Below are 17,540 nucleotides of genomic sequence, written 5' to 3' on the forward strand. Positions count from 1 at the left end.
CGCCGGGCCTGCTTCCGGTGTCCGCCCTCCGGCTCCTCCCGCCGCCGCCGCCGCCGCGATGCTGTTGCTGTGGCGGTCCCGCTGCCTGGGCCGGGCGCTGGGCCGCTCGCTGCGGGCCCTCCGGCAGGTACTGCCCGCCGCGGGCCCCGGCCGCGGGAAGGGAGGAGGGAGGGCGGGCGGGCGGGCAGTGGTTGAGCGGGCGGGGACGGCACCGCCAAGGGCATCGGGACGCGTCCGCTCTTCCTCGGCGCGAGGCTCCCCCGCGGCGGGCGGTGAGGGCAGGGCGGGGCTGCCCCCCCCCCCCCCCCCCCCCCATGCCCCCCGCCCCCATGTCCCCCGCCCCCGGGCCTGGCGTGCCGCTGCCCCCGGGCCGCCCCGCCCTGCCGGGCCCGCCGCTCCCTCCCGCCCCCCGAGAGGGGAGGCGGCTCCCTGCGGCACCGGGCAGCGCCGGCCGGCGGGAACAGCTTCCGAGAGCCGCCGCGCTCGGGCCCCGCCGGCCGAAGGGCCCTGCTCGCTGTCAGCAGCCGCGGGGTCCGCCGGCTGAGACCTTCCCCGGGGGCCGCGGCCCTCCGCGGGCGGGCCCGGCAGGTCGGCCTGCGGGAGAGGAAGGATCCGTTCTCCTCCAGCTGGAGCCTCAGAGATTTGGTTTCGGTCGTCGCGGGAATGTGGGCCAGCGAGTGTTGGCAGCTGGTCCTAACGCGGGACGTTTAGTTATGCCGTGCTTCCCCGCAGGGCTGCTGCGTGTTACCTGCTTGTCTCCGGTGCTGCAAACAGATCTGTGTGTATAAACACGCATGCCTCTCTATAAAACTGCACTGTAAGCAATTTATAACTAACTATAGATTTAGATTTAGTCATGCATGTATGGATATATAGATACAAATCGATTATAGTGCAGCTTAAGCTTATTTAAGTGGCATTTTAGCAGTGTTTAAGCTTTGTCAGCTCTCGGTGATGCTGTGTATTTATATAGAGCAGAGGGGAAGGCCAGATGGAGTAGTCAAACCTTTTACTGAACTAGCCTGCAAATCAGGAGGTGACAGGAGGCTATAGCGGGGTACTGGGAAGCGGAGATCATTTTAGTTAACCTGTTAGATGTACTAGAAAAGTTGAGAAGTCAAGATGGTGGTAGTTGATTTCCGTTTGAGGGGGAACATGGGAAGTAAGTTGTGGTGAAGGGGATAATACAAGCTTTTTCAAGAGATGGAAAGAAACGCCAGAACTTGGTAAACTTCTGATGGGAGAAGTGAAAACAGTAGACACATACAAAATCCAGAATGTAGGGTTAAACAGGAGAACAGTAGAGTCAGCAAGAAACAGTGAGGGTAGGGAAGGGTTGGCTGGATTTTAATTATCTTGTAAAAGAGAGAAAGGTCCCGGATTCATATATCAAGTAAAAATCGTGAGTGTGCATTAGTAGCCTGCATCCGAGCGTGTAGGACTCAGTGGGGTGGCAGGAGCAGCTCTTGAAGGATGACCTGAAAAAGTCCACAGAAGAGCTAGTCTGAAAAAGGATGGCTTGATCAGGAGCTGTGTTCAGTGCTTTCAGAATCAAGTCCTCTTGCTTATCTGGGCAGGAGTTTGTAAAGAACTTTCTCTTCCCTGTTTGATCCTCCCCACATGCTGGAGGAGTTCTCAGCCTGTTGTCTTAGTAACAGCATCCTTTCCCGCTCAGCATTGTTATCTCCATCCCGTCTTAGCATCTGCCCTGCCAGGCTATATATAATTGTGTTAAAATCCCCGAAAGACGTGCAGTGGGGTTTTTGTGTGTAGCTCATCCTTCTTGTTAAAGCAGCAGCTTCTTTGCTTAGAAGAAGCCGGGGCTGGAGAACTGATTGCTGCTTTGCCTGTCGTCAGAGCTGCCCGGCACTGGGCTGCTGTTTTGCCTCTGTGGAAATTAACTGTGCCCTCCTGTTCAGTTAGTGTCCTTACCTGAGCTGGTCCCTGCTCCCACTGCTGGAGAAGAGATCTGTAGGTGTACGGGCTGTCGCTTTAGCTGAGCTATTCCGTAATTTATTTCAGCTTGTAGTGACCTACTGCAAGGTGAAAGGTGTGGCCTGGGACGCTGTGTGCCAGGGTCATGCTGACATAGTAACAGTTATAAAAGCAATTCTGAGAAGTCATGTGAAACGTGGGGGGAAAATTAATCACTTGGTACGTGAGTCACTAGCTAATTAGACCAAGACTTATTCCTCCGAGTGCAGGCTGTCTCTTTAGAGTGACCCAAAGGGCTAATGCCGGCTAGCAAAACCTGAAAGCTTCTGTTTTCACCAAAGAAGCTCCAAGATGAAGCAGAGGGCAGATTTAGCCAGGTGATACCAGGAGCAGGTGCTATCACGGTGATTCCTTCAGGGAAGAGGAAACAGGAAAGAGCCCTATCAAGCACAACGCAAGACATAGGAATCTCAGTATCTTTTGTAAGTGGCTTCCTCCTCGCGTTAGAGCTTTGTCCCCTCATTTCTTAACCTAAAAGACAGAAGCATGGAATGATACCAATTTTTTTTTCCTTAATTTTGCAGCAGTTGTGGAACATGGACTTGGCACCTATCATGGAAGAAAGCTGCAGATGTGTTTTCTCACAATAATTTATTTTAGGACAGGCCTTCTAAACTTTTTTTTTTAACTTTACAGTAAACTAGTCCTGAGCAAATAGAATTGTGTGTTTATGCTTCACTCTGAGGCTGTTCCTCTTTCTTAGCAAGTTATTGTCTGGGATGCTAGGAATACCTTTAATCACTTTTTTAGAAAGCACCCAGGAAAATAATTAATGGGCAGAGAGGAGCTCGGATCACTTGATGTTTTATTTGTAATTGACTTTGTATTACCTGGGACACTATGGAATGTGGGGAGAATTTGATCAATGCGGGAGCTAACGTATGTGGTGAGGATTGTGGTCCTTGACCAAGTGGAGACAGCTGAAGCTTGTCTTCCTGATCCCAGCTTAGGGCTGGTGCTACACAAACCAGATCTGAGTTAGCAGGGGGCTGGTGCCGCACCAAGATTAAGTGTTGTAGCATTCACGATGACTCTGCAAAGTCTGCACAGGGCTCCCTGCTTTCCCTTCCCCTGGCAGGCCGGGGACAGGGGCTCCAGCGGGCCCTGCCAGAAGCCGGTTTTGCAGGACTGCCGGTCCAGGATGGTTGGTCCCTGCAGTGGACTGGCAAGCAGGTTAGCTGCATGGCGCTGCGCTGGAGCTCCTGAGCTCTGCCAGACCCAGGCTGGCTTTGCTGCAAGTCAGCTGGGCAGCACATGTCCTCGGCGCAGCTGATCGTAACCCTCTTGAACTGCCCATTGATCACTGAGTTGACTGTGCGCTAGTAAGCGAGAAGCCAAATCTGTCAGAAAGTCTGGATAATTAAACTGCCAAGGGGTCGATTCCCCAGGCCTGTTAGTAGTTTTGATTATATGAAGTGTTCACTGAACGTATTTTTGCATGCTACAGCCCTCAGTCCTGTAGACAGTGTGACAAGCTTAAGTATCTCTTCCGTCCTTGATCTCTATATCATCTTGTCATACACAGCTCCACAAATTATTTTGATAATTAAGATCAGTTATATCCCATTCTGCTTGCTCTTGTGAAGCTGAGATCAGGGCTTATACACAAACTTCCCTTCAGATACTGAAGGTGTGAATGAAAAGTAATTTTTACCTCTTACCTTAGCTGCTGGATGAGGATGTTTTGAGCTGTTGAGGAGCTGTTGTTCCAAACCACTCAACTGCATTTTAGTCAAGGTTACTGTGATATTTTCCTGTAGCTTTTAAAGAGTTCTTATGTTCTCCCAGTCTGCGGGTTCAATGCTAGAGAAATGTCTAATAGCAACAGGGAAAGTAACTGGAATATCTTGAAGTGTCTTTTACTTTTGAGGGATATTACACTGAACTTGGAATGCAGTCAATGATTACATGGGTATGAAATGAAACATCACCAGAAGGTGGAATTCCTGGCTCACTGAAGGCAGTAGAAATTTTGCCATTGAGGGAAATTCTGGCCCTCTGGAGTTCAAAGGCTCCGTTGCCTTAAAACCAGAAAACAAAAACCCCAGATGATACATTCATAACTGTATGAATGTACATGGGATCATGGGATGTTTTCTCATCATGTCCAGTAGCTGCCCTTGACCTTCTCATTCAGAGCAAATTTTAGTGAATGAGTCTTTAGAAATCTGCTCCTTCTTAAAGAGAAAAGCGTGCATGAGAAGTTCAAAACAACTGGAGCCACAACTGAAAACCAAGTGCATCAGATGTAACGTCACTCCACAGGAAAGCATCCTGGAAGGAGGCAAAGCAAAGAGAAGGGTGTAGATGCTCTCGCCATCTGCCGCTCTTGCACACCATGGGAAAGTAGCATGACTGCAGTCTGGAGCATGGGAGTGGTGGATCCCATCTCTGATCCAGGTCTTGTGGGAAAACCAGAGTCGTCCTAGGATGGGTCTGTCTTTTTGCAATACTGATAGCTCCTCTTCTCTCTGACAGGGGAACTGTACTCTGGCAAGATGCTCTCTGTCTGGTGAGTCTTATGCTTTTATTTCATTTCAAACTACCTAGACAGAACAGAGCTGATGATGGAAATTTGTAATAGGTTTGATTAGGGTTTATTTCTGCCAGTCATGTAATGAAGCAGCAGTTGGTGAAATGAGCTGTGTTTCCATGCGGGTGCCTCACTTGCCTAATGTACATGCTGCCAGCCCCATTCAGCTCTGTTGAAGATTTCACAGCAGCAGCAGCACAGTGCATTTGAAGCATTGCAGTGCTTGAAACACATGCTGTTGCAGAGCCTAGCTCTGTAATGAACTCCTTTGAAAATGGTGGGTGAAAGTTAAGTGACATGTCTACTATGCCCGTGAACTCCTCTTTGGTGCTTAACCTGGATTTTCCCAGAGCTCTGTTTTTTTTATCTGTACTGTGTTTATATAGCATTACATCATGCACTTCTGATTCCACTTTGAGAAACCAGTTAAATCTGCTTACCTTTTCTGGTTGCTAGAGTTCCAACATCAGCTCTTTAGTAGGGGATGGTGTTTTAATTGTATTGCTTTTTTTAAAACTCAAATGGGGAAATGGTTCTTCCCTCTGGAGTTGTGTAATTGAGATAATTATGTTCTCCAGTTGCTACACTGACTCTCTTTAAGATCAGTCTGGAAAACTGCCCAGTGCCCTGAAAGAGACAAAGGACAGGAGTTCAGTTCGTAATAAAAATTGCGGTGTCAGGGCACATGAGCAGTGTGGAAAGGGGACAGTGGGGCATGTGAAACTGAGAAGCTATGCAAGTACTTCCCTGCTGTGAGTTTTGGAAGTGTTCTGCGGACAGAGAAGAGGAATGATGGTGGCTTGCTACTCTGCCCTACACCCTGTTTTCATTCTCTTTTTCCTCCTTGTCCATTCAGCTGTGAGGCTTCCTGGGGGTGCCTCTTAGGGGACTGATGCCTTGTTCCTATTAGAAACCCCTTTCTGTTGGTGAGGTTAACTCAGCCGGCAGCTGAGGTTTCAGCAGACATGGAGGTGTCCCTCATAGCTGTTTCCTGGTTTTGTTGTGCCTGGGGTAGCTGCTGCTTTGTTTGCCCTTTGCAGAGTTGTCCTTATTAGCTTTGAGGTCAAGGTATAACTGTTCTTCCCATTGCTGTAAATCTAGATGAAGACAAGACCACTGTTCTTAGCAAGCTCTGGGCAGGTTTGGTGGCACTGAAGTGCCTCTATATAGCTATATTCCCCACTTAGTCCCAAGCTTCTTTCAGGGTGGACAGTGGTGTCTTCTGCACCTGACAGGCACAGCTGAGGGCTGGATGGCTGCATAACGTTCCCGTGGGGTAACACCATTCTCATTCACAGGTGTGGCTGGGAGCCAGGGACTGGCTTACACCAACAGCAGGAAGCTTGTGTAAGTATCCCAGGAAAGCTGTGATGTGGAGAGGCTGGGGCTGCTCTAGCCCTGGTAAGATTTGGGGGCTGATAGGCAGGATGTGGTTGGCTGTCACAAAATCCCTGTGCACATCTTAGGAGCATGGAGCTAGCCCTAACAAAATCTAGGTTTTGCAGGTCAGAAACCGTGGCATGCCTAAAGAAAATAAGCGTTGTTTGGAACCAGATACCGAGGCAGGGAAGGCACGGGAATGAGGAGATTGGTGATAAATGGATCTCTAACCTTTGATTATCTGGCTAGAACTCTTGTTTGCTCTGTGGTGGCCTCCTGGTAGCGTTTCTGTCAGGAGAAGTGGGGTGGTTCAGGGAGCTATTGTTCATCTGGCATTATTTGCATTGCTGAGGTGGTCTTGTAAAAATGTATTTGAGGACATAACCTTAAGAGCGCATCCATAAAAGCCTGAAATGCTGGTCTGTGCACACGGAGTAGCCTGTGTTAAAGGAATGCTAAAGCAAGTTTGCTTCAGGTTTCCAAATGTGGTGTCAGTAGGTATAAAACAACATCCTTTGGAACGCTTGGGATTGCCAGCTCCCTATGAAGGGACATGGTGGAGAGAAATAGCTGTCTCTTGGATGTGTTGCCATAGGCGATTTATGGCGCTTTCTGGTTTTTTGAAGCAACCGAGCAACTTCTGTAGAGATGGCGGTCGTGATCTGGAGGTAAAAAATAGTTACTGCACTGATCTTGGACGTAGGGTGGGCTGGCTAGGTCAGGCTTTTATCAGTATTTAAACCACAGAGGTTCTGTTGGGGTGTCTCCCTAAATTAAAATTCCATAGACATCAGTTCTCACTGAGTTTCTGAGAGCATTAGTGATGGTAAGCTGTGATGTTTCCTTTCTTAGTGGGATTGCTGCAGCTTCAGCAGTAAGTAGGAGTCCCTTGGAACAAATGCATCAGAACAGCTGAGCAGCCTTTCAGATCAGTTAAGCAAATGTAATTTCTGTGCTTGAGCTTGGTGCCGGCAGCCTGCAGAGGAATGTACTGCTGTGTTCATATCTTTCTCTCTTTCGCAGAGTAAATAGCTCCAGTGTCTTCGCTGTCCGTTGCTTCAGAACCACTGCAGTACACAGTAAGTAAGAAGTCAGGAATCAGCAGGATGGCTCTTGTGCTACCTGTTGCTGCTGAAGCTACCTCTTCCATCCTTGGTCTAGGCCCACTGCTGTCCCACCTCATGAATGGCTGAGGATTTATGTCCCGGGACCCTACAGATTTTGTCTGGCGTTCCTGTCATAATGTGACTTTCAGTCAGATGGCACTTTCTCTTGCGTTGAAATGTTAATCAGTATTGAAGCAAGGAGAAGGGCAACATTTGATGTCTGTTGACCTACCCCCTCTAGTAGAGTCCTGATGACAAGAATGAAGCAATGCATGCCGTAAGTTTTGAGCTCTGAATGTGTTCAAGTCTGTCTGTCTCTCTCACAGGGGATGACGTGGTTACAGTGAACACACCAGCCTTTGCAGAGTCAGTCACAGAAGGAGATGTCAGGTGGGAGAAAGGTAAGCAGTTGCCTATTCCCTGAAATTCTCAGCACTGTTGCTGCTGCCCTGAATAGCCTGGGATAGATTGTAGTTCACTGGCTGACAGCCTACTCCGTGCCTTTCAGTCTGTGACAAATGAGGCAATTAATTGCAGTTCTAAGGGGTAAGGATTGCAGTTACTGCCTTGGCACTTCTGTTGTGGGTGCTGTTGGGTGAAGGGTGATGTCTAAACTGCAGTCAGATTCTGATTGCTTGTTTGAGCTAGACTTTTCTTTAGAAGTTGTGAACTGGGGTGAGAAGATTCTGGGCTAGCGGGGGAGACTGCTGTGGGTTAAGAGGGGAGGCCGGAGCACACCTCCCTTCTCACAGTGGTCTTCATATCTATCATTCAGCTGTTGGAGACACAGTGGCGGAAGATGAAGTGGTGTGTGAGATTGAAACAGACAAGGTAGGAGTTTTCTGGACCAAAACTTTTTCTAGTTCTGTAGCGGGTATGCTGTATGGCTCCTGTCCCACTAAGAGCTCCTAGAGCCTGCAGGCCCAGCGTGTGTCTTCTGCTCCCTTCATGGAGATAAGCTTTTCTCACCTAGTATGAAAGATGACTGGGCCTGAAGTAAGAATTCTCTGATAACTCTTCCTCCCTCATACAAGTGATTAAGCGTCAATGGTGCTGATGTTTGTTGGAGCTGCAGTTCCACTCCTCCTTCCAGTTTTGGTGCTCTAAGCTTTGAAACCTGTTTGTGTTTAAACAGAGGAGAAATCTGCAGAGCCATAGGATGTCTTCAGAATGTGTTAAATTTCACCTTTAAGTTTAATCACTCCTTAAAGGACTCTTAAGCTTTGGAGTTCTTGCTAAAACTCCCTGCCAAGTTCTGCTTCCAGTCTTGCTGTCAGGAAGGTACTGGCAGTGAGTCAATTCTTGAGTGTACCCTGGAGCAGAAAGATCAGGCAATGCGTTACACTGCCAGTGTCTCCTGAAACTCCTAAGTATTGGCACAAAATCCCAGTGGAGGGTGTGAAAACTGGTGCAAATGGTGTGAGACAGAGTCGCTGTCTCTGCCAAATTACAATGTGTATTTCAACATATTGGCATCTTCTGTTGGGCATTTGTTCTCCATCTGATGTTTAGAGGAATTTCACTGATTTTACTTTTTGCAGACATCAGTGCAAGTTCCAGCCCCAGCAGCTGGTGTGATTGAAGCCCTTCTGGTACCCGATGGTGGCAAGGTGGAAGGGGGGACACCTCTGTTCAAACTCAGGAAAACTGGAGGTAACTCAGACATGTGTAACTTGCACAGGCCTTCCTGTTTCCACCAGTCTTTTTCTGAAGATGGAAGCGAGGCATTTAGAGGGATCCTGAGAGGTTAAATGTTTCCTCCACCTGCATCTGTAGCTGGAAGAAAATATTCCTGTTCTGTTGTCCATTAGAAAAGCATAATGTTAGTTCTTCTGAAGGGAGAACTTTCCTTTTGCTCCCTCTGGAGGAGACTGCAGCTCTAAGCTATAATTAGTAGGGAATTCCCCTGATATAACTGCCTTCTCCGCCCTCTTTAGCGTTCATTCTCCTGCACAGTGAAGAGGTGTAGGGTCTGGATGAGTAAAACACTTCCGCCATGGGATCCACTTGTAGTGGCCCCTATCAGTTCAGTAGTGCTCGGAACATGAAGGCACTGTGCCGGAGGGTTAACTTTTATCAGGTTGGTTGGACTCAGAGATCCCCTGTGGTGGAAACTGTAGTTCTCCTTACCATGACTCTTCCTTATCTTTCAGCTGCTCCTGCCAAGGCCAAACCAGCAGCAGCCCCTCCTCCTCCAGCCCCTGAACCTGTAGCTGCAGCTGCTCCTCCCCCTGCTGCAGCACCAATTCCCACTACAATGCCACCAGTGCCACCTGTGTCCACTCAGCCCATCGACAGCAAACCAGGTGAGGCAGCAGCCGTTTTCTCATATTGTCAAGCCTCTCCTCCCTGGGGAGAGTGTATAAGTTAAGGGTTGCTAAGGGTTGCTTCCCTTTTTGACTGATGTGTTCTTTACCCTCAGTGTCTGCGGTGAAGCCAGCTGCAGCCCCAGCGGCAGCCCCTCCTGGGGAGGCAGTGCCCAGCAAAGGTGCCAGATCAGAACATAGGGTAAGCTGTGGGAATAGGGGCCTTGCCAGCACTTCTGTGCTGGGTGACAACTTGTTCTGACATAAGCCTTGAGCTTGCCAGATGTGTCCACCTGTTCACACCCACCTCGTGGGGCTGTGAGAGATGGGGAAATGCTCCACATGAGGGCACTGCTTAGGGGTGGCGTGGAAGAAGAGCCAGGTCAGAACAGAAACAGGTCTTTTCTAGGCAAAAGTCTTGAACTCACCTGACAGAGCACAGGAGGCTCAGTGTGATCTGCTTGGTCTGTCTGCAAGCCCTCAGCAAAGGACTGGCCACCTGCCTTGTGCATTCTTAAGAGAACGTGGTTGAGCAGTCTGCTTTCTCAGCAGTCTCACTCTGCTCACATTAGCCTCATGCTGGAAACTGTGTATTGAGCTGGGCAGCTCCTTAGTGAAATCAACTCCTCAGCCTGTCGTGCTCCTCAGGGAGACCTGGAGTGAAAACCTTGGCCCTAGGCATCCATTACTAGTCAACCAGATGACAAGAAGGGCCTTTTGAGTTTCTTCTGCGTTTTGCCCCTTGAATGGACTTGAGGCAGCTTCTGCTTATGGCTTTTTAATTTTCAGGTCAAAATGAATAGGATGCGTCAGCGTATTGCTCAGCGGCTGAAGGAGGCTCAGAATACTTGTGCCATGCTGACCACTTTCAATGAGATCGATATGAGGTGAGGAGCAGACCTGTTCTTCCCTTTACAAGTAGAAATAGATGCAGGCAGTCATCTTTAAATAACAGCCAAGACCTTGCTGATTCCCTCTGGAGACATTGGCAACACATCTTTTGGGACCTCTTTCTTAGGTGTGTACCACCATCTGCGCAGCTTCATTAGGGCCATGTTGACGCTGGGTGAGGGGTACATAGCTTCCTAACAGCCTGTCATTCCTCAGGAGTGATCTGCTGCTTGTAGGAGGGACAGCCTCATTCCTTATCTGTGTGGTTCTTGTTTGAGGGCTGGTAGATGTTGAGCAGGAGTGACTAGTGTCACTTGTATGGTGGCTATTAGGAGACACCAAGATGGAGCATCTGCTTTCTGCCACCCCACCAGGTTACTGCTGTCGGATGAGGTGGTTCCCCAGGGCTCATCAGCCTTCCAGGTGAGCAGTACATAGGTCTGAGGCCCTTGCTGTTGGTGCAGCTTTCCCGAGACAGACTGGCATCCTTCCCCATCCCCTCCAGGCAGGTGGGGGTCTCCTGACTCAAGTGCTTGCACAGACTGAGCGCACTAATGGCTTTGGAGGGTGGGCAGCTTATGTTACAGTGCATTAGGGGGAAATTGTGCCCAAATCAAATTGCCTTGTGAAATCCTATTCTGCTCCTTAAGACAAAACATGTAAATATTTGGGTCTCAGAACAATAAGGTTGGCAAAATAGTCTTGATTGGAGGGGAAGTGCTGCAGCTTTATCTCCTCTCAGAGGCTCATTGAGGTGTCGCTTTACGCTGGCCTCGGGCTCTTGTTGCATCTGGTAATCTGGTTTGGATTGATTGCTGTGAGGTTGACTTGTGAGGGCCTGTGCTGGGGCCTCCTGCTTCCCGCGGGGGGTCAGCGTCTGAAAGGAGGAAACCATAATGAGCCAGTTTCATAGCAAACCTCGTCCTCATCGCCGCGGTCCTTGTGTCTTGGGAGGCACTAATGTCTTTGGGCGGTAATCCTAGCCCTAAACAAGGTTAGGTGCAGGAAAACAAACACTCTAAACCGTGGAGACCCATGCCACTTGCTGAAACTGTCTCTTCAAAGACTCAGGGTGTCTAGAGGGGGGAGGGAATGGACCCTGCAATTCCACAGCATTTGGTATTAGCCTGGAAAAGGCAGAGCTTGTAGCCACAACTTGGTTGACTTTTTTAAAATGACCTCAGTACTGATAAATAGAAGCAGTGGGGAAAAGCGATTAGTCTGGTTGAGGGCTGTGGGTGGGCTGGCACCGACTACCGTAGCAACTGGGAAGAGTTCTTTCATGCTCACGTAACTCCCAAAGCCAAAGAGCTGGGTACGGAGGCATCGTCGTGCTGGCTAGTGCTGGACTGGCACAGTGGTTGAAGTCTATTGCCTCAATCACCATGTGCATCTTTTCTGCTCTTGGCATTTCCTGATTTTTCACCCTGCCAGGGTTGGCCCCTGGAGCTGTTGTCTGCAGCGCTGCACCGGTATTGGCAGTGGTGTCTCCAGAGACATCAGGCCTAAGCAGGAAATATGTCGTGCCCTGTCTTGCTTTCGTGGTGGACAGTGTGGGCCAAGCAGATTAACTTTGTCCTGTTGAGTTGATGGTCCAGGACCAGTTCCTGTTAGATGCATTGGCGAGGTCCTTAGAGCCACCCTCAGCCCATTTCACCTGTGACATTTGAAGGATTTTTCAGCAGACTGAGGGTTTTCCAGCTGGTGGTGCAGGTTTGCAGTCCTTGGGGCTGGCACTGACATCTGTTGTAGAGTGAGGGAACAGTGTTTTCTTGGGCTTCGTGCTGACCAGCGTTACGGTGTGTTTTGCAGCAACATCCGAGAGATGAGAGCTATGCACAAGGATCCCTTCCTGAAAAAGCACAACCTGAAGCTAGGTTTCATGTCAGCTTTTGTGAAAGCTGCAGCTTTTGCTCTGCAGGACCAGCCCGTTGTGAATGCAGGTGGGTGGTGACCCTTGCTGGTGGGTTGCACATCTCACCAGTGAGTGTGGCAGAGTTGGGGAAGGCAGGTGACCAAGTCCATGGCAGGGCTGATAGCTTGGGCAAGCAAGTCAAATATGCAGGAAAAAGGGGGTGCTGCAGCTGATTTCACTAATGCCGCTTATGTAGGTAGAGGACAGCTCTCCAAGGTGGGCTCTGTTAGGAAGGGGTTGCCAGGACTGGGGCTGGGGCCACGCGTACGCAGCCCGCAGAGGGAAGAGGCTGCTTGTTGGTGTAGAGATAGCTGCTGTAGGTGTGATGCAGTTCCTGCAGGCATGTCAGAGGTGCTTGCTCAAACCCAGAAGAGGAGAATAACCAAGGGGATGTCTGAGGGAGACTGACCTGTGTGGACTGTGTTTCCTTTCCGTCTGTCCTGATGCCTCAGTGACAGTGAGCAGTGAGGGCTCATTCTTCTCTGGAGTTTAAGCTAGAGATGAGCAAGTTGTTATGATTTTGTGGCTACTTCTGGCTTACTGAGCCCTTGATCTTGGGTACTGCATGTGTAACACGGCTTTTTTCTCCTTCTAGTGATTGATGACACAACCAAAGAGATTGTGTACAGGGACTATGTGGACATCAGTGTTGCTGTAGCAACTCCCCGGGTAGGTACCTTGGAGGCTTTGGCCATGGCTCCTTGCAGCCTTGAGTCTGGGATGGTCATGTACTTTGAGCCAACTCAGCTTTGACCTCCTCTGCAGCAGAAACTTACTGATGAGACCGATCTTCTAAATGAGACATCTGATACATTGTGGACTGCTGAGATTGATTTTGGGAGAGGATGGAGGACGAAGAATATTCTGCCACTGTACTAGGAGATGTAGTAACAGGGTCAGCATGGATCTCAGTCGTTAATGAGTAGGGCCAAGTTAGGGAAACCCTTTTTTTCGTGGATCCATGAGGATATGGCATAGACAGTAAAAGCTTTGCATGTCCTGTCTGTTGGCTAACCCTGCTACGCTGTCCCACCATTTCTGTAAATCGCATTGCTGCTTCAAAGAGATGTTTCTGTCCAGGCAGAGAGTGGGATGGAGATACAGATGTTGAATTAGTCTATTCTGTTGTGAGACGGAGGTTTGGCCAGGACTGAAGTTCTGTCACTGCTCCCAAAGTCATGGGAAGGTCCAGCACAAAGGGACTCTTCTCTTCTCACCTAGAAAGAGGTGACAGCTGAACTCTGCCCAGTGCCTCACCTGCTTTTATGGATGTGGAGCTGGATCCAGACAGGCTTTGTTGATACTTTTTTTTTTTTTTTTGGACAGGACAAGGAGTAATGGTTTTAAACTAAAAGAGGGTAGATTCAGACTAGTTATAAGAAAGAAATTTTTTACAGTGAGGGTGATGAAACACTGGAACGGGTTGCCCAGGGAGATAGTGGAGGCCCCACCCCTAGAAACTTTCAAGGTCAGTGGAGGCCCCACCCCTAGAAACTTTCAAGGTCAGGTTGGACGGGGCTCTGAGCAAGCTGATCTAGTTGAAGGTGTCCTTGCTCACTGTAGGGGATTGGGCTAGATGACCTCTAAAGGTCCCTTCCAACTGAAAGCATTCTATGATTTTATGAGATGGGCTTACAGAGGCAAACAAGATGTCTGATTTACGGTGTCAGCCCTTGGTGTGTGTCATGCCACGTTTCCCGGCAGGCTGCCAGGGTGTGAGGCGACTCTGCCAACCACCTGCTGTGGGCTGAGGAGGAGGCAGGAGCTCTGCTGGGCTGAGGCCAGGCTCCTGCCCAATAAGTTACCTGTGTGTTGCTGCGGTGAATTTGCTGATCATGGACTTTGCTTCTCCGTAGGGTCTTGTGGTCCCTGTCGTTAGGAATGTAGAAAACATGAACTTTGCTGACATAGAGCGTGCTATCTACGAGTTGGGGGAGAAGGTAAGGAAAGTTGGAGGTTTTCCTGAAAAGGGTTGGGAGGAATCATGCCTGACCAATCTGATAGCTTTCTACGATGACGTGACTGGCTGGGTAGACGAAGGGAGAGCCGTGGATGTTGTCTACCTCAACTTCAGCAAGGCTTTCGACACAGTCTCCCATGATATCTTCCTAGGGAAGCTCAGGAAGTGTGGGCTGGATGAGTGGTCAGTGAAGTGGATTGAGAACTGGCTGAATGGCAGAACTCAGAGGGTCGTCATCAGCGGCGCTGAGTCTAGTTGGAGGCTGGTAACTAGTGGTGTCCCTCAGGGGCCAGCACTGGGCCCAGCCTTGTTTAACTTCATCAACGACCTGGATGAAGAGTTAGAATGTACCCTCAGCAAGTTTGCTGATGACACCAAACTGGGAGGTGTGGTAGATACACCGGAAGGCTGTGCTGCCATTCAGTGTGACCTGGATAGGCTGGAAAGTTGGGCAGAGAGGAACCTGATGAGGTTCAACAAAGGCAAATGCAGGATCCTGCACCTGGGGAGGAACAACCCCAAGCATCAGTACAGGCTTGGGGTGGACCTGCTGGAGAGCAGCTCTGCGGAGAGGGACCTGGGTGTCCTGGTGGACAACAGGTTAACCATGAGCCAGCAGTGTGCCCTGGCTGCCAAGAAGGCCAGTGGGCTCCTGGGGTGCATCAAGAAGAGTGTGGCCAGCAGGACGAGGGAGGTTCTCCTTCTCCTCTACACTGCCCTGGTGAGGCCTCATCTGGAGTCCTGTGTCCAGTTCTGGGCTCCCCAGTTCAAGAAAGATGAGGAGCTACTGGAGAGAGTCCAGCGGAGGGCTACGAGGATGATGAGGGGACTGGAACATCTCTCCTACGAGGAGAGGCTGAGGGAGCTGGGCTTGTTCAGCCTGAAGAAGAGAAGGCTGCGAGGGGACCTAATAAATGCTTATAAATATCTGAAGGGTGGGTGTCAGGAGGATGGGGCCAAGCTCTTTTCAGTGGTGCCCAGTGACAGGACAAGGGGCAATGGGCACAAACTGAAGCACAGGAAGTTCCGTCTGAGCATGAGGAAGAACTTCTTCCCTCTGAGGGTGACAGAGCACTGGAACAGGCTGCCCAGGGAGGTTGTGGAGTCTCCTTCTCTGGAGATATTCAAGACCCACCTGGACAAGGTCCTGTGCAGCCTGCTGTAGGCATCCCTGCTTCGGCAGGAGGGTTGGACTAGATGACCCACAGAGGTTCCTTCCAACCCCTACCATTCTGTGATTCTGTGAATGGGAAAGATTGGAGGTGCTGAATAGGCATGAATTGATTCAGTTTCTCTCTGTCATCATCTCTAACCTCTAACACACTGAGCTGTGGTGTGGGGAGTGATCCAGTTACAGCTGTAGCTGTGCCCGTGCCTTACGGGACAGGCCTATCTGCTCATTGCCCTTCCAGAAGACCGCAAACTATGCATTAGTGACTTCGTCTTTAGAGGCCAAGGCTGAACTGCCCTGGGGTAGAAGTCATTGTGTCTCTGTCCTGCAAAAGCCAGAGTTGGAAGCAAAGGCAAGAGAATCATTCCCCAAAGCCAGCAGATGTTCAGATCTAAAGACAGGGTGCATTTTCAAGTAATTCATGCTGGTTTTCAGCTGAACAGATTAATAAGTGAAGCTCTTGCCATCAGTGTTTGGTCTTGGAGAGGGTGAACGTCCAAACCCTTGTCCTTTGCCTTCTGTGATCCATGTGGCTTTCTAAGACCTTGCTTTTACTTCTAGGCACGGAAAAATGAACTGGCCATTGAAGACATGGATGGTGGCACTTTCACAATCAGCAACGGAGGGGTTTTTGGGTCACTCTTTGGGACACCTATCATTAACCCACCCCAGTCTGCCATCTTGGGCATGCATGCCATCTTCGACAGGCCTGTGGCTGTGGGAGGCAAGGTAGGTGGAGCTGCACAGGAGGTTTCAGTGAACAGAGGGGAGAGCTCAGTGGGATGAGGACCATAGCCCGTATGCTTTTTCTAGGGGCTTGGCGTCAACTTCTGAAAGGCTTTACTGTGCAGGAGGAGCAGACACTACTGGGCGTAGGGCAGCTTTGCTGGCACTGGTACTTGCCTGAGCTGCGCAGGGGGCCTTGTCCTGTCTGTGAGGGCAAGAACTGGGTGATCTGCTTAGGTGTGGAGAGGAGGAGGCTGTAGTCTTTGTGATACAGAACAGCTCCAGAAAGGGATCCAGTCTTGTGTGGGGTGGACCTAGCCTGGGTAGTTGTCAGTGCCTGGGTGGGTAATCCTGCCAGGCAGGACACATCCAGGAGGGCCTGAGCCATGGATCCAGGACAGGAAGAAGCCAGGTCTTCCCTGAATTCACGGGAGGGAATCGTGCAGGCGGAAGGGCTGAGCTCACTAATGCCTGTCTTATTCCTCCCCTTCAGATCGAGGTGCGGCCCATGATGTACGTGGCGCTGACGTATGATCACCGGCTGATTGACGGCAGAGAGGCAGTGACTTTCCTGCGCAAGATCAAGGCAGCGGTGGAGGATCCCCGTGTGCTGCTGCTCGACCTGTAGAGCAGCCACCCCCCATGCAACCCACCGAGGGGAGGGCCGCAGCACCAGCAGGAGCGATGTCGGGCATTCAGGAACTGGCAGGGGTCATTCCAGTCTCCCTCCCTCCGCTGTGATCAGAGCTGTCCCGGAGGGAATTGCGGGGATAGCTCCTACCTCCTTTTCCTGTTCTGTTTAACAAAAGTTCAGTTTCTCAAGAGGATTGCTATGCAGTGGGCTGACCACTGAATGGCACTGCCTTTCCAGAGCTGTCTGTATGGCATCCTCTCCCTCGCAGCACCAAAGTCTCACCTCTAGCTTGTCCTATACCAGTAGAAACTGCTTGCTGCTGCTGTGTTAGGGTACCCTTCCCTGCCGCTCCAAGGCGGGTTCAGCTTTATTTCCTAGCACTGAGGTTCCTGGGAGGGAGAGGAGAGGAAAGGCTACTGTTCTGTCCCTGTTTTTCTTGAAAATATTTCACACTCATCTGCCTTGCAGGGGCAGTCTGGGGACCGCCAGGCCGCTTGCAGCAGAGGTTTTGATCAGAGCGCGGCTTGAGGTAGGTGCCGTGCCTCTGGTAGTGCCCTGCTTACACTCCCTCCACAGACAGGAACACAGCGGTGGCAGCTCCCCGGCTTTCCCTTGGAGACCGTTTGCCTCTCTCCAGCCTGGTCACTGTGGCGTGAACATTCGTGTCCGGGTGGCCAGAGCCCGTGACCTCTGTGGAGGCAGCACTGTTGGTGGGGGACAGCCCCTTTCACCATCACATGCCCGACACGGGGGTAAGACCCAGCCCCCAGCAGCTGTCCTTGAGTCACGGCTCACTGATGGTGGATCCGACTGCTGGCTTCCTGTGTGCGAGGGCTTGGCCTGCTACCAGCAGAGAGACAGCTGGCGAGGGCCAGGTCTGAAGTGTAATGTATATCCCAGCCCAAGGCTGCTGGTTTGGGGGG

At 50.5% G+C, this 17,540-nt stretch overlaps 1 protein-coding gene across 1 annotated transcript; it reads left to right on the plus strand.

Annotated features, from left to right (window-relative positions):
* DLST (dihydrolipoamide S-succinyltransferase) lies at positions 1–17,540 on the plus strand. Its single transcript, XM_075425577.1, has 15 exons — positions 1–127; positions 4,474–4,507; positions 5,827–5,875; positions 6,932–6,987; positions 7,341–7,415; positions 7,790–7,845; positions 8,556–8,667; positions 9,168–9,320; positions 9,437–9,522; positions 10,110–10,207; positions 12,024–12,154; positions 12,722–12,795; positions 13,983–14,066; positions 15,819–15,986; positions 16,477–17,540. The coding sequence occupies exons 1-15, from the start codon at positions 59–61 to the stop codon at positions 16,609–16,611; spliced, it is 1,380 nt and encodes a 459-aa protein (XP_075281692.1). The 5' UTR covers positions 1–58; the 3' UTR covers positions 16,612–17,540.

Source organism: Opisthocomus hoazin, chromosome 7, assembly GCF_030867145.1.
Source record: "Opisthocomus hoazin isolate bOpiHoa1 chromosome 7, bOpiHoa1.hap1, whole genome shotgun sequence".
NCBI classification, from domain to species: Eukaryota; Metazoa; Chordata; class Aves; order Opisthocomiformes; family Opisthocomidae; genus Opisthocomus; species Opisthocomus hoazin.